This window comes from Sander vitreus, chromosome 18 (genome assembly GCF_031162955.1).
Source record: "Sander vitreus isolate 19-12246 chromosome 18, sanVit1, whole genome shotgun sequence".
NCBI lineage: Eukaryota > Metazoa > Chordata > Actinopteri > Perciformes > Percidae > Sander > Sander vitreus.
The window spans coordinates 7168642-7190908 of NC_135872.1; the positions used below are offsets into that span (position 1 = coordinate 7168642).

A 22267-nucleotide genomic window follows, 5' to 3' on the forward strand; every position below is an offset into this window, starting at 1 on the left:
CAGTAAAATGTACTGCTCAACTTTAGTTGAGTTGTTCACCTGTAAAATTTGCTGCTGCAAACATTTTTATTGCAACCTTTAAAACAAGCAAATAAACATAACTTGGTCAAAATGTAAATTTAATACAACAACAGATATATTGGTATCAGATTTTTATCATTTTAAAATTCTGACCTTGGTTCATTATCAAATCCAGTAAGAGCTGGTCATGTACAGGTGCTGGTCATATAATTAGAATATCATGAAAAAGTTGATTTATTTCAGTAATTCCATTCAAAAAGTGAAACTTGTATAATGTATACATTCATTCCACACAGACTGAGATATTTCACGTGTTTATTTCTTTTAATTTTGATGATTAGAACTGACAACTAATGAAAACCCCAAATTCTGTATCTCAGAAAATTTGAATATTGTGACAAGGTTCAATATTGAAGACACCTAGTGCCACACTCTAATCAGCTAATGAACTCAAAACACCTGCAAAGGCCTTTAAATGGTCTCTCAGTCTAGTTCTGTAGGCTACACAATCATGGGGAAGACTGCTGACTTGACAGCTGTCCAAAAGACGACCATTGACACCTTGCACAAGGAGGGCAAGACACAAAAGGTCATTGCTAAAGAGGCTGGCTGTTCACAGAGCTCTGTGTCCAAGCACATTAATAGAGAGGCGAAGGAAAGGAAAAGTTGTGGTAGAAAAAAGTGTAGAAGCAATAGGGATAACCGCACCCTGGAGAGGATTGTGAAACCCATTCAAAAATGTGGGGGAGATTCACAAAGAGTGGACTGCAGCTGGAGTCAGTGCTTCAAGAACCACCACGCACAGACGTATGCAAGACATGGGTTTCAGCTGTCGCATTCCTTGTGTCAAGCCACTCTTGAACAAGACACAGCGTCAGAAGCGTCTCGCCTGGGCTAAAGACAAAAAGGACTGGACTGCTGCTGAGTGGTCCAAAGTTACTTTCTCTGATGAAAGTACATTTTGCATTTCCTTTGGAAATCAAGGTCCCAGAGTCTGGAGGAAGAGAGGAGAGGCACAGAATCCACATTGCTTGAAGTCCAGTGTAAAGTTTCCACAGTCAGTGATGGTTTGGGGTGCCATGTCATCTGCTGGTGTTGGTCCACTGTGTGTTCTGAGGTCCAGGGTCAACGCAGCCGTCTACCAGTAAGTTTTAGAGCACTTCATGCTTCCTGTTGCTGACCAACTTTATGGAGATGCAGATTTCATTTTCCAACACACAGTGCCAAAGCTACCAGTACCTGGTTTAAGGACCATGGTATCCCTGTTCTTAATTGGCCAGCAAACTCGCCTGACCTTAACCCTATAGAAAATCTATGGGGTATTGTGAAGAGGAAGATGTGACGCGCCAGACCCAACAATGCAGAAGAGCTGAAGGCCACTATCAGAGCAACCTGGGCTCTCATAACACCTGAGCAGTGCCACAGACTGATCGACTCCATGCCACGCCGCATTGCTGCAGTAATTCAAGCAAAAGGAGCCCCAACTAAGTATTGAGTGCTGTACATGCTCATACTTTTCATGTTCATACTTTTCAGTTGGCCACCATTTCTAAAAATCTTTTTTTTTGTGTATTGGTCTTAAGTAATATTCTAATTTTCGGAGATACTGAATTTGGGATTTTCATTAGTTGTCAGTTATCATCACAAAAGAAATGAACATTTGAAATATCACTGTGTGTGATGAATGAATATAATATACAAATTTCACTTTTTGAATGGAATTACTGAAATAAATCAACTTTTTCATGATATTCTAATTATTTGACCAGCACCTTTTATGCAGAAGGAGATAATTGCTTCATGATGCAGCAATATCACAGCAGCAAGACAGGATGCACCTCGTGTGTAAGGTTTTCATACTGGAAGTCACACAATTTGCACCTCTAGTAGTCGATGAGAAAGCTGTGTGTTCATGTGCATTGTTCATGTCACAACTTGTATAAATGATTTATTGAGCCGGAGGGGGAAAAGTCTGATGCAACTTAAACTTGAATTTCTCTGCACTGTTATTTACTCTGTGGAAAGGAATTCTGATGTATTGATTACAGATCAGCTGTGAATGGACAGTGGAGTCGCCTCAATGAGACACAGCTGGTTGTGAAATGTAAAGGCAGACTGGTAGTAGCAGCAGAAGTGGTGCTAGTGTTGCAAACAGTCAGTGTGAAAAGGTAAATTAGATTAAGTCCAGACCTGCGGGCTCAGATCGCAGCCTCAGTAGTCTGATCTCCTGCTCTCTCTCCTCCAGCACTTGTTGCAGGATGGCCTGATACTCTCTCTCTTTCTCCAGCAGCTGCTCCCTCAGTCTGGAGCCAAACAAGTTGAAGGGAGGAAACACGTCAGGAGGATTTCTTTTTGAATTGAATCAATAAAATGACTAATGAAATGCATTCAAAGCTAAACAAGAAGTTGTGAAATTTCAAGCTTTCTGGCTGATGAACATATCTAAATCACAGTACACGTTCATGGCTACCTGTTGGTCTCCAGCTTCATCCGGCCAAGCTCCATGCTGACAGAGCGCTGTGCATTATGGGACTCGCGTGACACGGTGGAGCTGAGCGTGCTGACTCCGGAGGTGACCACGGTGTCGTCGTGAGCGGCAAGAGGCGCCCGGCTCTGGTGGGTGGAGTTTCTCTCCAGCTCGGTGTCGTCGTCGACGTCCTCCTGCTCGGCCGGGTCACTTTCTGAGGCCAGGCTGAAGTGAGGCCTCAGCTCTGAACACAGACACAACCCATTACTTTTAATGATTTAATGAATGATGATCAATATGACGGATATAATGCAGTTGGCTTGATGATGTTTTTGTTATGCAAATGGAAAGTATCATTGATTCTGACACCGCACTGAGATCAGATTCCAGGCAGACAAGTATGTATAAATATGCTTTAATAGTATTAAAACCAAAAAGCTTTAAGTTGATTAACTAGTCGATCAACAGAAAACTGAGATCAATTTGAATAATTAATGACTGTTTAGGTTATCTATCAAGTTAAGATGATAAACATTCACTGGTTCCAGCTTCTCAAATTTGAGGATTTGCAGCTTTTCTTAAATTTTTTTTATATTTTTTTAAATGTCATTGCAAATTCAATTTTATGTGGTTTTGGACTGTTGCTAGAACAAAAACAAGCATTATTTTTTTTTCACTTTTTCTGATATTTCACAGACTAAAAGATGAATGATGTGTGTGAGATATAATTAATAAATAATAATCGATGATAAAATCTAATTATTAGTTGCAGCCTTTATAAATGTTATCATAGGCAGTGAACAGTTCATCCTGCACAAACACTAAATACTTCTATTTGACTGCTAGGACAATGCTATCATTGAGTACAAGTAGCATTAAAGGAATTCAAATACTGCATATTACAGCTTTTAATCAGAAACAAACTGGTGTTAGTGAAGCCCTTCAATGATTGAACTTCAGAAAAGATATGACTTCATAGTCAAAATCATGACTTCCAGTATGAGGGCTTTGTGAAACAAACACGCCAAAACATGTTAGCTTTTTGTCCTCAAAAACATGATTCTAACTTAATCTACAAGTTGTTTATGTTGCTGAGCTGACATGTAGTATTTAATTAAATTCTCTGGCACCAAATAAAGTGAGGACTAATGTAAAATATAGATGTGTTTCAATTTTGGGGGTTAAATTATGAAATTAACTTAATGATGAGATGAAAATGTGAACGTCTCTATGGAGTTTCAAAAAAGCTTTAAAATCTAAATAAACGGTTAGGAAGTAATTTGAATAAAATATAAATTGTTAAATGTATTTATATGATTGTACTCAAGTATTTGGTTTCATTTAGTTTTGTTGAATTTCTGGGTGATTATATAGGGATTATGGGATAGGATAGGCAAAAATAAGCCTTGGCTTCAGCCTACTCCTTTTTACATTACATTACATGTCATGTCATGTCCTTTAGCTGACGCTTTTATCCAAAGCCACTTACAATTGCCATTTATGTCAGAGGTCACACGCCTCTGGAGCAACTAGGGGTTAAGTGTCTTGCTCAGGGACACAATGGTTGCTGTATCGCAGTGGGAATTGAACCAGGCTCTCCCACACCATAGGCATGCGTCATATCCACTGCAAATGTGTCATAGCCACTGTGCCATCACCACCCACCCGGTTAGATATGGTGGCAAATTGTGGTAAATAATTGTTTCTTTCATGTATTTTAACCAAAATAAAATGATTCATCATCATCATCAATTGTCTTAATCAAGTGAGTGCATCACATTGTGTAAGCCCCTGCAAAAATACACAAACTGCCAGACTCAGTTACACATCAGTCGCACTTAGAGCTTAGCTACAGGTTCTCCCATTCTTACTTTGGAGCTACAGTAATGCTCTTCTGTTAAGTGGGCTTCTAAACACAGGATACTAACTAGTGCTAACACTCTATTGTGCTCATGTGGTTGATTTCAGTGTTTTAGTTGTCATCACTGAACATCCCCAGCAGCCACTCAAATACATGTCATTCAACAAAAAGCTGTGATTACTTCCAACTCCCACCACAGCTTCTATTTTTATCAGACAGTCAGTGCTTCCCTGAGGGACTGACAACCTATTTAGAGGTGATCTGGTCCATACACTGATGATGTTACCTGGCACCAGGATCGTGATGGCGGTCTGCACAGCTTTGCGGATGATGTTGTCCAGAGCGAACATCCAGTGAGGCTTGATGTTGTGGTTTCGCAGCACTTTGTTTACCTGACGACGTGAAGTTTCATAGTTAAAGTACTGCGTTTTCATACTGAATACATTTGATATTATTGGCATATTCATTTCTTTACACAATCTTTCTACACAATTTTCATTCTTGAAATTCAACTTAACATAGTTGATGCTCCCTTATTTTCCTGCATATTTCATTTTAAAGCTCTTTTTTTTTACCTCCGTATCTTCTGCTGCAATGACCAAAAATGTCCACAAAGCATCATGTTTGCTGATATTTTAACACATTTCATTATATTACATAAAATGTATTATTGTACTTTTGAACAATTGCACGACAAACCAAACTATGAATCTTCCCAGCTGCATGACTTTCCTTCTCTAAATTGTTTGCACTGATGACCAACAGGGGGCATCAGAGCTTCATCTTCTTGCAGGATTACGCAACACTCCTTACAAATATGAAAACAACCACTTGCTTGTGTCATTTCATCTACATAACTGCATTTCTGAGGGAGAGAGCAGATCAGCACTATCTTTTTACAGAATGTGCAATTAGGACAGATTCCCCTTTTTATCGCCTCACTAAAAGGTTATCCTGCTGCTTTCTGCAGCTCATGTTAAATAACAACAATTATACCAAATTGTTCAGAGCACATGGTTTATGAAGAGGCTGGGAGCAGCTCTGCCTACAAATAGGGAATAGGATGATAGACAGGAAATCACATGTTACAGGTGCAGGAGAAAATGAGCAGCTTGTGAGGAGAATTTCAGCAACAACTAAAGCCTAAAAGTCAGCCTGTGTTTTCACTGCTGCAAACCTGATCCTTAGGTAAACTGAAGAAAATCTAGTCAAACATTGGATTGTTTGCCGCAGAGAGATGTGGAGTATTTGCTGTTTAATTCATAAGGATTAGATGCAAGATTAAATATAGCTGAGATTTCCTGCAATGAATTCCTTCTTGACCCTCTAGACCAGTGTTTCTCAACGGGTGTGGTACAGCCCCCCAGGGGGCGCTGAGAGGATGATGGTGGGGGCGCTGGAAGCAATATTTTGGAAAGGAGGGTGTATTTTTAAAATTTTTTTTTTTTTAAGATCATTTTTTGGGCATTTTAGGCCTTTATTTATAGAACAGCTGAAGACATGAAAGGGGAGAGAGGGGGAATGACATGCTGCTGGATAATGGATAGGGGGGGCTGGCCCAAAGAATGTTGACAACCACTGCTCTAAACAATCATTTATCTTGTTAATACTTACAGCATCCTGGAAGCCAAACAGCACGACCTGCAGCAGACTGATGGCTGTGCTGTCAAAGTCCAGCTCCAGCTTGAGTTGAGACAACGTGTTGGCGATGATTTTCCTGTCCGCCATGCGAACAAAGTCGGCCAGGCTGACCACGAGGGTGGAGATGTGCTGAGGTTTCAGCTTTTCCTCAGGGCCCTGCAGGGGAGATGGGGATAGAAGACATAAAAGGTTGAGGATTTTTATATTTGAAGTATCCATTTCTTGATTTATCCGTCTGTTGTTGACTGATGGGGCCTTCCATAACCGACCTGTGTGAGGGCCTCCAACAGGTTGGCCACCACCTTGTCCCGGTCCTCGGTCAGGATGTGGTGCAGTGTGGCTCGTCTCTCGCTGTCCTTCCGAAGCATAAAGAAGCCTGAATCTTTTTCATCGGGAGATGGAGGCGCACTGTGGTCTTCGAAGTTCTCCACTGGAATGCTGAGTAGAAAAGAAAAGATTTCGGATTTTATTTTATTTATTAATACAGCTACAGGGTACAAGCGAGCCAAATTGGGTTTCCTCAGGAGGGTGGCTGGCGGAGGGTGGCTGGCGGAGGGTGGCTGGCGTCTCCCTTAGAGATAGGGTTAGACGCTCAGTCATCCGTAAGGAACTCGGAGTAGAGCCGCTGCTCCTTTGCGTCGAAAGGAGCCAGTTGAGGTGGTTTGGGTAAGGATGCCCCCTGGGCGCCTCCCTAGGGAGGTGTTCCAGGCACGTCCAGCTGGGAGGAGGCCTCGGGGAAGACCCAGGACTAGGTGGAGGGATTATATCTTCACCTTGGCCTGGGAACGCCTCGGGATCCCCCAGTCGGAGCTGGTTAATGTGGCTCAGGAAAGGGAAGTTTGGGGTCCCCTGCTGGAGCTGCTACCCCCGCGACCCGACCCCGGATAAGCGGTTGAAGATGAACATAGTTTGTATACAAATATGCATGTAAAGCTCTTAATATATGTAAAAACTAAATGTAAAATGTATGCCTTTGCTTTGGGTGCAGCAAAAGTGCAATGTGCTTTAAACATTTTAGAAAAAGGTTTTATATTATATCACCCATTTCTATCATGTGTTATGTGCTTTTTGTTTCGGTTTCACAGCTGAGCAACCAATAGCCCTTTGGGACAAATAAAGTGATTGATTGATTGATTGATCATAACTGATCATGTTTACATTTTATCATAATGTTACATTTTTATTATGATTGTCTTCCTATACTTTTATACAAATCGTCAAGGTGCATCCAATGTTTTTTTTTGACAGCTGATATCAACTTTAACATTATACTATTGTTTAATATGTTTAAACTTGATAATTTTCATACCAAATATTCCCCCAAATTAGATTCATATCCACTGCTTGGGTATATTAAATATTGCTTTGTTTTTAAGGGGTCACAAGCTAAAAAGGATGGGGAGCACTGATTTACACCATTGTGGGGAACTAACACAGTGTTTGCATTAGGATAAATTCAGCTAAGGGCTTCATCCAGACCAGGGGTGTCAAACTCATTTTAGTTCATGGGCCACATACCCCTAATTTGATCTCAAGTGGGCCAGACCAGTAAACCACTTGAGAGAGATCAGAAACTTTATCTGCCAGAGTTTCTTGTCAGCTTGATGTTGGCAAACGCAAGTGACTTCTGCTACGGCAGTGTTCTAAGGCAATTGTAGGAAAATAAAATAGTGTTATGGACCCGGGAGAGAGAGGTAGTATTCAGAGAAAAAACTCTAAGATTAAAGTCGTAAATTTACAGAAAAAGAACTTGGATATTCTCTGAGATTAAAGTGGTAAATTTGGAATTGGAATTAATTACTTCTCTGCAATATTCCCACTTTGCAAAGTCATCCAGTGGGCCTGATTGGACCCTTTGGCGGGCCGTGCGTTTGACACCCATGACCTAGACAATCAGCGAAGTATTTATCGATACTACAATAAGTAAGATAACAATATGTCAATCTGAGGTGAAGCAAAATGACCAATGATTACAAATAAAAGACCACCGTGACCTCATTCACTTTGACAAAGACACCTGATCCTACCTGAGGAAGAGGGACCTGGGCCCCTTGACATCCCTCTCGCTGTAGCACTTCACGCTGGGCTTGAAGATGAAAGGATTGGAGTTGAGGTCGTTGTCAGGGGAGACGGAGCCGTACTCACTGCTGCTGCTGGTGTCCTCCACCACCACTGGCACCGGCAGGGAGATACTGCGCAGGTACTCTGAAGGACACGGCGAACGTAAGAAGCCTCAAAAGGTGACTGTTGCATCATTTAAAAACACTAATAATCAGATGTTTTACTTTCTGTTTACTTTGTACAGGCCAGAAGGAGGCTCTTTTGTACCAATCAGGAAGTCGGAGCTGTTCTTCCATTACAAAAAGAGCTAAAGCTGTCAAGAGGGTGAAATTTGTGAAAGCGCTAATGGAAAATTGGCTTCCTTTTCAGAAAAGACACAAAGAAAAATCAGATAATACTCTAGCATCATGTTTAGGGAGAAGAGCTCTAGCTGATATATCTGGCAGCAAATTACAGCCATTGCGTATAAATTATGAAACAGGGATTATGAAGACATTTAATAATTTAGAAAGAAGTCATGGTGTGCAATGTCTATTTTGAGTTCTTGGAAAGGGCAGAGTCGTGCCAGACTAGACAAGGTATCCACTTGCAGAAAAAAGAAAAGAAAACTGTAGCCTAGATACTCCTCAGCGAAGCAGGCAGATGTTTCACAGAACTGACATCCAGATTGTAAAGTAGTCCCTGTAGTGGCAAATATGTCTGAAAGAAGAAGACGTTTAGAGAGCAAAGTAACTCACCAGACCCCGGAGACAGAGCTGTGGTGGACAAAATACACATAAAATATGCGTCAGCAGTTAACCGAGAACAAAACATTTCCATGTAAGACTGGCAGAATAACATTTCCAAGTATGCAGAGAGGCACAAGTTTTTTATCTTTGGTCCTATTGCCAGGACACATGATAGCATCACTGCAGCGCGGTGGAAGGGTGTGTTCAGGCTGCATGATAACCACATATCTATTCCATAGATACAGTATAGCAGGGGACTGATGGCTGATCATTATTTGTCTAAACATTTTCATAACATTTCTCAATCTTTAGATGTGGTCTGCTTTCCCATAAGTGGTCAATTGTAGGAAACTGCTTTCTTTTTCTTTTATAATTGTTTGTATTTACCCTTTAAATAAGCCAAATCTGTTAAAGGAATAGTTCAACATTTTTGGAAAATGCGCTTATTCAGTTTGTTGCCGAGAGTTAGATGAAAGGGATCGATACCACACTCATGACTGTTAAATAAAATATAAAGCTGAATAAAGACTGGAAACAGGGGGAAACAGCTAGCCTCTATTTGTTTATTTGGCGTCTTGTTGGTTAAGTTGTCTGGTGAGGTCACTGCTCCCAGCCAATAAATAGATCTGCCGTAAAACCCAGAGCTGTAGTTTTTAAAGTTTAGCTTTTCCACGTATTAGCCGCTATTAGGTGGATTTTGTTACCTTTGGACAGAGCCAGGCTAGCTGTTTCCCCCTGTTTCTTTATGCTAAGCTGAGCTCCTCTCTGCAAAAAAAAAAAACTAGAACTATAACTATTCCATAACTTTCTTGATGTTCGTATTTGGTTCGTACAACCAAATGCCGTTTATTTTTATCACCTTATGTGGACCCCGGGAAACCTAGCTATAACTTCATGAAAGCTAATGGAGATCCAAATAAATAATAAAGTAGAAAATCATCCACAAGGCATTCTGAGCTGCTGAACTAAACTGAACTGAACCGACCTGTGAAGTTGCTCTTGCTCTTCTTCTTGCGGCTGGTGACAGTGAGGAACTCATCGGTGAGCAGGTCGAGGGCGGTGGCACGGCGGTCCGGGTCGGGCTCAAAGCAGCGCAGGATGAAGGCTTTGGCCTCCGGCGACATGGACTCTGGGATCTCTGGGTGGATCTTAAACATGCCCACCTGCAGACAAAAGACACACGTTTTAACACAAGTTTAAAAAAAAAAAAATAAATAAAAATGAGATCATATGGCCTCTGAAAAGCTCTTTGAGATGTCTTGCTCTCGGGGTAAATTATTTGATTTGAGGAGACAAATTACAGTAAGTGTAAAGCGAGTGTTTACCAAGTGAACTATGCTTCAGGGCAATAACGCTCAAAAGGTCGAGACTCATGACAATAAGAACACTTGAAATTCCTGCTGTTGCTGTTGAGGAATGTAGGCTTAAGATTAGCAGTGAGATGCCCCTCCCTGGAGACATTCCACAAGGATGAGTGAAGAGTATATAAGGCACTGTTTTACTATTTTATATATAACTCTACACACCATGTAAAGTGCGGGCATAACATGAACGAGATAGAGGTGATACAACTGTAATTGCATGTCTGTGATCTTTATCAATAAAATGTGAGGAGATCCCAGCTTCTGCTTTTATGTTGTGTTTACTAGAAGTTATATTCTGCGCAGTAACATACGCCTTTTTGTTTGAATTCACAGCCCTTTTTATTCAACAACATCTTATGGAAAATTCCATGATTCACAGCTTTGACAGGAGTGCTATAATCCTGTCCAGACAACCCTTAAACATCTTTACTGTGTTTAATGGGCTACACATGGCTGAGAATAATGTTTCATTAGTGCACTTTACATTTCCACCCAAAGCAAATACACAGTGTAAAATGTGCATACAAAGCCCCGTGCACATAGAAACTGGAAAGAAACAAAACATAAGGGAGTCTGTGACGGTTCCTCTCAATGAGCTACACATGTTTGTGTTCAAACAAGCGTTCGTGCATAGACAATATTTGGAGTTTCTACTGAGCTCGATCATGTTACAGCATGCAGGTGGTGACGCAGTGCAGGTGCATAATGGCTGATTCCCTGGTTTTGTTTCCATAAAAAGGAACTGATAAGTGCAGACGCCAGACTCACTGATTTTTTCATTTGATGGCATTTTTCTTATTCATTTAGCCGCGGGAAAGTAACTTTTCTTAAAAGCATATAGTGAGCATTAGGTGATGAACAAAGTGAACACGGTGGATTTTAAAGGTCCAGGCTCTGACGGTTTGCATGTACTGTAGGTTTCCATAATTTGAATGCGTCAGTCAAACTGTCGGTTTGAGGGCTGATAAAAGCTAATTGTCTTACAGTACACCTATTAAATCATGTCTGATCCAATCATGGAGGTCTAGTGCAGAACTGGCTGTGCACAAATATTATCTTTAAACTTATATGAAACATTTGGAAATAAGAATAAACTAGTTAGAAGTTTAAGGTATGATCTCTACGTACTTTTAATAGTTCTTGAGGTTAAATAAAGTTTAAATTATAAATGACTTTGCAATACTCTTATTCATTTTAGTTTGGGCTTTGAGAAACACGTGTCTGAGCAAGTGATGAAATGGGGAACACGCTGACTCTCCAGATGAGTCGCAGCCGAACCGCGACTAATTGAGCCGCGTTGCATTATTTGATACAGGTTGGTGCGCTATATATACATACACACACACACACACATACACACACACACACATACACACACACATGTGACGTTAGTTAACACTATACTCAACAGCAGCTAACGTTAGCCTACCGCTAGCTAGTAGCTGGATTAAACACGGTTACAATGCTGACAGCCTTAGCAATAAACAAGCCGTTCTTTAATGTCACCAACTGTTGTTTAGTACCCTTTTTTTTCCTTTTCTTTTTTTACTTTCTTAAAAAGTATCGGTTCGGGCACCGTTAATTACGTATGCGATTAATTAATCACAGAGTATGTAATTAATTAGATTGACAGCCCTAATATATATATATATATATATATAAAAAGATACTTCAAAGTCAGAGCTGCAGCTGTTCATTGTCCATGTTGCCCAACACTTTATGGAAGATTTCACTACAGAAACAGATGTTGACCTGCTTTCTTCAACCCATTTGCTAAAATGAAACGCATTACCCAGTGGGAGCATGGAATTTATTACCGTACTGTCTCTCACCTTGAACATAGCAGCCTGCGGCTCTCCCAGTTCATAGAAAGGTGGTTTTCCAGTTGCCATCTCTATGATGGTGCAGCCCAGAGACCAGATGTCCGCTGGCTTGCCGTATCCCCGGGGACCCTTGTCTATGATTTCAGGAGCCATATACTGCAATGTGCCTGGACAAATAAACATTTACATAAATACATAGACAGTTACAGTTTCAGTGTTTGAGCAGGGATTGCTAAAAATACTTTGAGGGTGTATAATTATTTCCTGCAGAAACTCGATGCAGTCTCACTTGGCTGTCAAGTTATCAGATATATTTGGATCTGGATGTGTTGGTTTTATTAATTCATTGTTGGTACTTTCAGATCTCTTTTGCTTTAACAATATTTTGGGAAACACACTTATTTGCTTTCTTGCAGATGCTCTGGCTCTGAGACCAATAACTTCCTGGAGTCCCTTCTAGTTTCCTGGCAACTGCTCCAAGCCAATAAATAGTCTAGACCATGACCCCTAGTAAAACTGCGAAATGTCAATTTTATAATTTAGCCTTTGTAGGGATTTTTAAAAAAGCTTTAGAGATGTTGTGGGAGATGTTTGGAGATATATATATATAATAGCCTCCTAGCTCCAGCTTGATATTAGACGGACAGAAAGAGAGAGTGGTATCAATCTTCTCAAGAAAGCAATCAGCATATTTCCAAAATGTCAAAGTACAGTATTTCTTTAAGCTGCCATATAAGCCGTTTCCCCAGTTACCAGTCTTTATGCCAAGATAAAACAACTGGCTACAGCTTCCTATTTATCTTCTATCTCACTCTCAATAAGTGAATTAGTGTTGCTTCCCAAAATGTTGAACTATCCCTTTAAGGTTGTTCTTAAGGCGTCATCTGTTATGATTGTTACAATTTATATTAATTCTATATATAATATCTAATTCTGGCCTTGCTGCTGCCTATCTCTGCCACAACAGCCTTCTTTTGATCAAATAACCACCTAACAAGCCTGATAAATAAGTAAATTAATACATGAATACATAAATGATGGCCTGCGACTCTGTCAGCAATGTGCAGTAAAAAAGCAAACTAATCTCAATGCAAACTACATAACTCATTAGCAGAAGCAAGTGTGTCCAACTCTCTGCTTGAGGCAAAAATAAATATACTCTTGCTCCTTTTTTGCACTTAACAGCTCCATGTATGACACTAAAAGGTAAAATAGGCATTGCAGATGACTGCTCAGGAAAGTGTCTTTAATACATGTTATAAGGCCACAAAATGTTTTAGTCAGTAAATGTGACATCAACAGCGTATGAAAAAATTAAAAATAAAGCTTACATTAAGCCCAATTATAAGTTATGTCTGTCCTGAGTGATGACACAATTATTGTAAATGACTAGTCAGGTTACAAGAGCTTTAAACAGGGCTTATGGTCTTGTGTGAGCAGCAAGAAAAAGCCTCTCTGTCTTCAACTGATCACAGCCCCGTCCAAAGTAACATTTTCAGCTCCCAATTCAAATGACTCTTTTGTTCTAAATATAGCTTGCTGGGCAGTGTTTGCTGCTTTTAGAAGCTTGTGTACACGCTGAGCTAAAAACAGGGCAGGGACGCATTTATAATCGGTGTGGGCTATAAAAAGGAGTAGCCCAGTTTCCTGAAAGAGCTCCACCATTCAGGGTAACTCCCTGTTTGTTCCAATCAGCTGCCAGATGCAGCAACAGCCAGGTATTCTCAGTGATATCACTTACTGGATTACTGCTCTGAAAGACAAGTATTACCTGTACGGGGTTACGTCACTGCTCAGCTGGCCACTACTGAGCAAAGTTTGGTCTCTTGGTGTTTCACTAAAATGGGACTTTTCAAACATTCTTGAGGGTTTGTGTGAACAAGAAGTAATTGAGCCTGTCAGTCAGTGGGTCAGAGCAAACCTACCTGTGAAAGTCTCTGTGCAAGGGTTGATCCCAGCCAACCTCTTTGATGTGCCAAAATCTGATATCTTCAGGACACCGCTGTAGGTGTTGATGAGAACATTATCACCCTGCAGATTGAAAAGACATCCGTGAGAACTGTTACAACCAATCCCCTCGCTAATTCCATGATTATATTGAGATATTGTGAGGTGCAGGCAAATACTTGAAAGTGACAAACTGCGTGACATCCCAGTCAAAACAAGGTGATTAACATTTACGGGCCGCTAATGATGCTTATATGGCCGTGTTGTTGAATCAGGAGGGCGCGTGAGGAAGAGGCCACTGACCTTAATGACTGTCTGTGATGGAAGTGTTATCAGTGTTGGTTTGTTATAACTGGGATAAATCAGGGAGGGGTTTTTACATAAAAAACATGGAAGTTAGTATAACCGTTGAAAGAAAATGTTAAAATGCGCTGAGCAGCGGGGACGCTCTTGGAATGCATGCACACCAAATCAAATTGACTGTGCACAGAGAGTCACGAGAAAAGCAGTGAAGCATTTAACTCACTCCAACTCTTACTTGTGCAATAGTTTCAGGGTGTTTTACTCTGCGGTGAGGTAAATATGTGTTAGGTGTGTGACGGCTCCTAGGCCTTAAGACCTATTAAGTCCCTTTGGTTGCTGGGATCTGGGGATTGGCTAATAAGGACTGATGATCTTGTCCATAAATAGGAGAGCCTGGGCAGTCCCTCTTCCTCTCTCACTCCTCAAGGTTGCTTGGTTTGTTTGGCTTTTGGGTTTAGTGACTTTTGCGTTCTAACTTTGATATACCTACACACATCCATACACTACACACATTACTGATAAACTGATTGCATGTTCACACTTTGTTTATTTAAATAAATTTGATTTAATTGAGCAAACATGTGTCTTCTCCACCTTTTGTCATACCTTTGAGCCAGGTCATGACAGGTGCAATATGTTTTTGTGTGCAATACTTTTATGTGCAATTTATTGTTGTGACAGTTGGTGCTGTGTTGTTTGTTCATAACTGTCACGGCATGTATTCATGTGGGCAGCTTTTGAGTCCAAAACTAATTTCCCTAAGGGGACAATAAAGTATATTGTATTGTATCAAACCTTTAAATCTCTACTCTTTATACATTTTCTATCATTTGTTACTCTATATTACTTACATTACTTATTGTGTGTCTGTCTGTGCATGTCTGTGTTTGTGGTTTTGTGTCTGCGTGGCTTTATCATTTTTCTTTTTTGGTCTTTTGTTTTTGCATTTTCTTTTAATTATTTTACTCCTCTGTACACGTTTCCTTTTGCTTACACATTTTAAATTAAAGCAGATATAGTTTACTTGTAATGAAACATACAATGTATTTGCCTTACAAAGCTCTAGTCTGTCATAGTTGCGAGCAGTCTGTCCGTCTTTTGTTTATCTTCAGTTTTTATTAACTTCTCATGATGTTTTTGCAGAGCAAAAACCTGTCAATCAAACAGTGTGGCCTCTGGCCAGTGCTGACATCTTTACCCTTGGATTTCCTGTTGACAAAGTCTAGATTTCTGCAGGTGGTGCACTATTTTTTCCCTGTCTGTTCAGCCACTGTAGCCCTAACTGCTCATGCTAACTACCCAGGTCTTACGCAGCCTGGTTCATAGAATTTAAAACACATTATAACATTATAAATGTTTTTTATTTCTAAATTCTCTAAATGATGCCTTTCTGGAATTGAACCTGCAAGAAGCCTATGATGGTACAAAATATGAATTGTACAATAACTTGTTTGGTCACCTTGATGTCTCTGTGTGCTATCTGGTTGTCGTGCAGGTATTTGAGTCCCTCCAGGATCTGCCGAGTGTAGAAGCCGATGGTGGATTCGTTGTTTTTCAGAGGGCCCCACTTGGACCTCAGCAGTGCAGACAGACTCCCTGGACGCCATGGGACAAAGTACAACAACGATCAATACATTTACTCTGACCTGAGATCAGCAGAACAGTTCTGCAACTCACGAGTGTCACTGAGTTTTTTTAATTTTTTTTTATCTATGTCGAAACTTCTGATAAATCATGTGAAAACTATTTTCTATGCATTTATTTCAGAAACAGTTTGGGTGATGAGTTGCACATAGTAGGAGTGTAAATATTGTTCTTTTGGATTAAATGTGTTTCCTATGAGCAAGGCCCTTAACCCCAACCGCTCCAGTGGAGCTGCTCAGTGGCCAGCAGATCAGACTGTGGTTGTACTGGGCAGCTTCCAGGTATGAATGTGGAACTGTGTGAATGTGATCAGGTCATCGTTGCAAATGAGAATCTGTTCTCAATCGACTTACCTGGATAAATAAAAAAATAAAAGATGTTTGACGTGAGATGTTTGAAGTAACTTTTTGGTTATTGCTTGACATTTTTGGAACTGTAAAAATCCACTCCAAGGCAATTTAGTTCAGTGCAAATGTATTAATTTGTTATCTTCAGGAAAGGATAAATGATGAAGGAAAAAACATACACAGATAAGCAATAACAGCCACTTGAAGAATTTCTCTAAGACAGATACTTGGGAGTCGGAATATGCCGCCTGGTGAGCATCCTGTCCTTTCATTTAATTCTGTGCTCTCACTAATTTTCTCTGACACTTCAAGTTGTTTGTATCCCTCACTTGAATCTATTCCAATCTATTTCCACTTCATAAGAACATCAACAGCATGTCTCACCTCCAGGCACCTGCTCCATGAAGATCTTTATGAAGCCGTTCTCGCTGATTGAACCAAGGTACTGGACGATGTTCTTGTGCTTTAAGTGCTTGTGAAGAGCGATCTCCTCGTGGAGTGGCTGAGAGTACCTGTATTAAAAAAAAACCCCACTATGTTACAGTCGTGTATGTAGATATGGTTGGAAAAGTACCAATGCCGGATATCATGCTGATAGAACAAAGAAGGTTAAATACCGGAGAACTTACTGAACACTCCAAAAATAAACAGTATTCTCTCATTTTCTCCATTTATCGTGTCTACAGATACAGATCTTTACAGTTCTTTATTTCCTATTTGGTGGGATCTTGAAAGTTTCTTGATGAGTCAGTCAAAATGATTCATTTAAAAAAAAAAAAAAAAAAAACTTAATTTTAGGTCATAAATTTAGTTGAAAATTTGAAAAAAAAAAAAATCTAATTTCATTCTAAAATTTCCTGATTCAACAATTGAACCCTTTCCCAGTATAGTGAACTTACTGTACATCATTAGTCCTTCAAAATAAAAGCACTGAAGCTAGATGAATTGCATGACTTTCCTTACATTACAAAAACGCCTAACTATTACAACAAAGCTAAAATTAAGCAATAACCTATAATGGCTAAAACAACCAAAATCCTACAGAAAGATTAGATTAGTAGGAACTCAATACATAGAACATTAAATGATTAGTCATTTAGTCTTTAAAAGTCACCCGTCACTAGTTCTGGGAACCCATGGTGACGTCTTCAAATGTCTTTTTGTCCAACCAACAGTCAGAAACTGAAAGATATTCGTTTCACTATCATAGTCTCAGTATCAAGTCTAAGTAAACCAGAAAATAATCACATTAAGAAGGTAGGACAAGCAATTTAATTTTATTTGTGCTTATAAAATGACCAAGATCTGTTGCAGATTAATGTTTCTGTTGATTGACTAATTTTTTTCAGCAATAACCTGGACTATGTACCAACTATGTTAACCTGACAATACATTGATTGATGCTCTAAGTTATTCAGTAGAGAAAGAATGCTCATGGGGGTGCCATTGTCACTGTGTATTTTCCTTAAAGTGAATGACAGATAGATATAGAGTAGATGGCATGCTGAAAGCCTAAAGGATAAACTAGAAACAACAAAAACAGTGAGGCTGAAACTTGAGATCTGACCAGAACAAAAGGTATCTCTGTGCTTTGAAAACATGGTTACCAGCAGTTTCTTTTCACTCAGCTCTCTGCATGAATCACACACCCCATCTCTCTCGTTCTGTCTGTCTTGAATTTTCAATCCACTTCAGAATTATTTACCCCCCAAAAAAGTCACCCTGCTGACTTGCTGAGGTGATAAGCGTAACAAAGTGTGGCAGTGGAATCATCTGGTCTGTGAGAGAGTCTTGCCATTTGAGATGAGTGGGTATATACTGTAGAACTATGAGTAGACAGGCGTTTTAAGCAAAGACACTTGTGGGAATTTAAGTCAGAGGGTGGGAGTTCGCCTTCACAGCTCCCCCACTAACCAGTCACTCAAGTGGTTTCCAGAACACTGAAAAACCAGAAACCACCAGGGACACTGCTGATTTGAGCTTCACACTCTCAGTCAGAGGAAAGCAGCACTTCTCCTTAATGATGCTCAACAGCAGTGCTGAACAAGAGGAGGCATTAACAGCTCAGCCACGTGTTTACATTTAGGCTGTAATTTTAATCTTTGTGCTGGATAATAAAGACAAGATTTGCAAGTATGGGTGAGTGCTGATGAGTATGTCCGGCTTCAAATCAAAAAAGACTATCCTCGTCTGAACATAAATGCGTGGCAATCTGCCAATTAGATAAGGACATATCTTGTTATAATGGTAATATTTCTTTTATTTGCCAAGTACATTTACACATATGACAAATGTATTCTCTGCATTTGGCCCATCCTAACTAATTAGGATGGGTTAAATGCATTAAATAGGGCATTTTTGTCTGATGTTGGCACTATAGCAAAAGATGGGAAACTTACTTTGAAGGTTCCCTGTAGAGCTTTGTGGAGGAATGTTTTAAGAGCGGTTTGTACTGTGCATGCGCACAAGGACGCACCTACATGCACTCAAGTATCTGTGCCACGCAATACATATTTCTCCTGCCAATTCACACTATTCACCAGTCCATTGCTGCAGGGTACAGTAAATCTGGCCATTAGTTATTAGACCAAAACGCTGGGTTCAAATTGAGGTGAAATTTGGACAGATTTGTGGTGTAAGATAGAGAGTTACAGGGTCATTCAATATATTATAATTTGTCCCCAGGGAACCATGAATATTTATACCAAATATCCTTGTAAGGTGAAGTCTTACTAATAGGCAGACTAACTTAAATGCTTGTGCCTGTAAGTAACCTCAAGACTATTCATACTGTACATGAGAGTGATTACATTATGTCACTGGAATTTCACAGATACCTTACAAAAATAATGATTCTGTTGCAACTACAGTGTGAAACCATCATTAGGGAACATGGAAACCTTTTCCTGAGAAGAAACCAGGACAGATTCTCACCTGCTGTCTCTCTCTGGGATTTCTTTGATGGCCAGTCGGACCTGGTTGCTGAGGTCTCGGCCGGCGTACACCACTCCAAATGTGCCTTTTCCCAGAACCACCCTCTCTCCGTGCTCATCGTACTCATAGTCGTACTGTAGAGACAGCAAGCATGCAGCGCTCATGTAGTAGTATGTATAGATATATAGTATGTGATTACAGATTCATGTTAACCAAATTCTCTGAAATATTGAAATAATGTATGTTTACTTGTTGGCTTCTATAATTTAATCTAATATAACACTGTAATCTGAGTTTTTTTTTTTTTTTATTGAAGGAATTTTATTACCTAAACCTGTAAATCTGGAAATAGTAAACCTACTTTCTTCTATGTTTTTTTGTGTACTTGTACCATTCCTTGCAAGATTATTGTTCTCTTGTTACATAATCCAGTTACTGCATTGTGCTCCTGTTTTTTTTGGTGTTGGACAAATCCAAAATCCAATTTTTTAATCCAAACAAATTTGATTACTGATCTGTTAGTTCGCTTTAACAAATGTTCTTTTCTTTGTAATCAGATTATATGAAACCTGTTACGTCGATTCCTGATTAAACCTCAGTAAGAAAGAAACTAATACTATAATAAAACTACTTTTCTTTCAGAATCATTTACACGAAGCTAAGACCCTGGTTTTAGGACAGGTTGTGTTACAAATGGTAAGAGAGAGACAAAGAGACAAAAGCAGAGGTACATTTTGGCTGAGGACGCTTATGCTGCAACAAACAGACATAAAACTAGCTCGAGAGAAACCTGTTCGACATTTCATCTGTGCCACGCCACGGAGTCAATAAAAAGGGGTGCGGCAACGTTTTTGGGTAATTAGCTTTTCTTTTCCAGAGGCTTCGCTGGGAAGCAGCAGCAGGTGTCTGGTTCTGTATGAAAAATAGTCAGATCACTGGCACTAAAAAGGAACTTGCCCAAAGCTATTTAACGGTTTTCTGTCAGCAATTATTTTGATGGAAACTTCACAATCAAATCTTATTTCCTGTGACATTTAAAAAGCATGCAAAGTGCACCACAGATACCCAGCAGGATGTAACAAAACAACGCACAAAAACAAAACTTAACTTAATCATTCGTTGGCACCCGTGCTTTGAAAAAGAGTTGCATTACTGTAGCATTAGGAAAGGTTATGTGTTTTTTTAAGAGTGAAAAAAATCCTTTGTATGGTGATTTTTAAAATTGATCATTTTCTTTTCGAGAACAGAGCGGAAGAAGAAAATGCAGAAAATCCATGTTATGTACTTCTTTACAAATGAAATAAATGTCAGACTGACTTACTGACATGTGATGTGCTTTCTTTTTTAGAAAACAATTTGTTTTTAGAAATGTCTCATGATACACTACCGGTCAAAAGTTTGGGGTCACTTAGAAATGTCCATTCCACTCCATAGCCAGAATACCAGCTGAGATCAGTTGCATTGTTTTTTTTAACCAGGGAAGCAGTTTTCAGATTACATTATGTGCTTACATAATTGCAAAAGGGATCTCGACTGTTGTAGAAAGAAGTGGCTGATCTTTAATGCAATATCTACATTGCCCATTATCAGCAACCATTCATCCAATGTTCCAAATGCACATTCTGTTTACTAATCGGATATCATTTTAAAAGGCTAACTGAGAAAACATTGCAGAACCCTTTTGCAATTATGTAAGCACATAATGTAATCTGAAAACTGCTGCCCTGGTTAAAAAAAACAATGCAACTGATCTCAGCTGGTATTCTGTCTATAATGGAGTGGAATGGAAATTTCTAAGTGACCCCAAACTTTTGACCGGTAGTGTATTGTCTCTAGAAGCGTATTATTCAACTTTTGTTTTTGATAAAGAAGGAAAGAAAATTGCAATACTCACTACTAACAAATCACACTACTTCTAGACTCGCAATAAATGAAAACCGCAATAAATTGAATCGGCATCCTTGTATCGTGAAAAAAAATCGAATCGAGACAAAAGCATATGGTCCCAGCCCTAGCATTTTTGCTCAATCTGTGCTGGAGAAAAATCCAGTGACTTTTCAGATCCATAAAATGTTATTTCCTTCATGGTGACAATGTTAGGATTCCTGTATGTAATAAGATAATTAGTTGTGTATGATGCTTTACTGAAAGGCTTAATTAAAAGGCTCTGAACACCCACACGTTATCTTATTGGTAGATGAAGATTTGTGACCTACTAATTTCCCATGAAAGCTCCAGCCCTCCTTCAACCTGAGCAGAGGTCTAATCAGCCAGAATAACTGAAATCACCCGTGTGGGTGTTCATAGGCTTTAAGGTAAATATATGCACGTAAAAGTAGTGGAACTGTGCGCCACTAGCTCTGGTGCAGGTGAACCAGTGACTAAAACTATAGGAAGGACATTTTGATGCATTTTAAAGCAACATAAAAAGACATTTAAAAAATATATATATAATCAAACTTTAAAAAACATAGCTGAGTATAGTCTTCAGTCCTCTCACCTCTAAGGCGTCGCTGTCACAGTCTCCTTCCTCTGGACCTTTCCAGGCCTCCTCGGCTATGCTGTTGACCATATCGCAGAATCTGCCAAAGAAAAGCCCAAAATACAGATCACACACAACATAGAAATACACAGTGGAGTCTATAGGTATTTGAACAGTTGATTTAAAAAATAAATAAATAAAAAAGGAGTACTGCTTAGAGTGGTATCGATACCAGTTAAGAGAAGTGGTAGGACTCATGGCCGTAGCCTGGTACTCCTGTTTTTTGACATTGCAGGGGTCCAATGATAGGGATATGATTCTTACTCTGATATCATTATATCTATTATTATTATTATTATTATTATTATTATTATTATATCATTAATGCACATGTTACCAGAACAAGAGAATAAGTATGTCCCTGTCTTTAGCATATTTCCCCATTACAAAAAGGTACAGAAGAAATGATGGCTCAGGTGTTTGGCCATGGGTGTTTTTTTTGCATAATTTATTTTATATATACACTGTATATAATAGGGGCTTTCCGACCGGAGGGATTTTTGCAGTTCTTAGAACTAAACGTTCCTAGAACATTTTTCCGTCGTGTTCAGACAGGAAAAATTTGGGGATTTTTGGAGTTCCTC

General features: G+C 39.5%; 1 protein-coding gene across 1 annotated transcript in view; it reads right to left on the bottom strand.

The window, feature by feature from the left end:
• Window positions 1-22267, bottom strand: part of map3k5 (mitogen-activated protein kinase kinase kinase 5) — a 75635-nt gene that overhangs the window by 4348 nt on the left and 49020 nt on the right. Inside the window, exons 14-27 of the mRNA XM_078274447.1 lie at window positions 21642-21723; window positions 19142-19275; window positions 16592-16719; window positions 15676-15812; window positions 13892-13997; window positions 11976-12133; window positions 9765-9942; window positions 8789-8806; window positions 8018-8195; window positions 6260-6428; window positions 5964-6146; window positions 4636-4741; window positions 2492-2732; window positions 2212-2324 (exon numbers count right to left, since the gene is read on the bottom strand). Coding sequence (XP_078130573.1) covers window positions 2212-2324; window positions 2492-2732; window positions 4636-4741; window positions 5964-6146; window positions 6260-6428; window positions 8018-8195; window positions 8789-8806; window positions 9765-9942; window positions 11976-12133; window positions 13892-13997; window positions 15676-15812; window positions 16592-16719; window positions 19142-19275; window positions 21642-21723 — 1931 coding nt within the window. The remainder of the gene's footprint in view (window positions 1-2211; window positions 2325-2491; window positions 2733-4635; window positions 4742-5963; window positions 6147-6259; window positions 6429-8017; window positions 8196-8788; window positions 8807-9764; window positions 9943-11975; window positions 12134-13891; window positions 13998-15675; window positions 15813-16591; window positions 16720-19141; window positions 19276-21641; window positions 21724-22267) is intronic.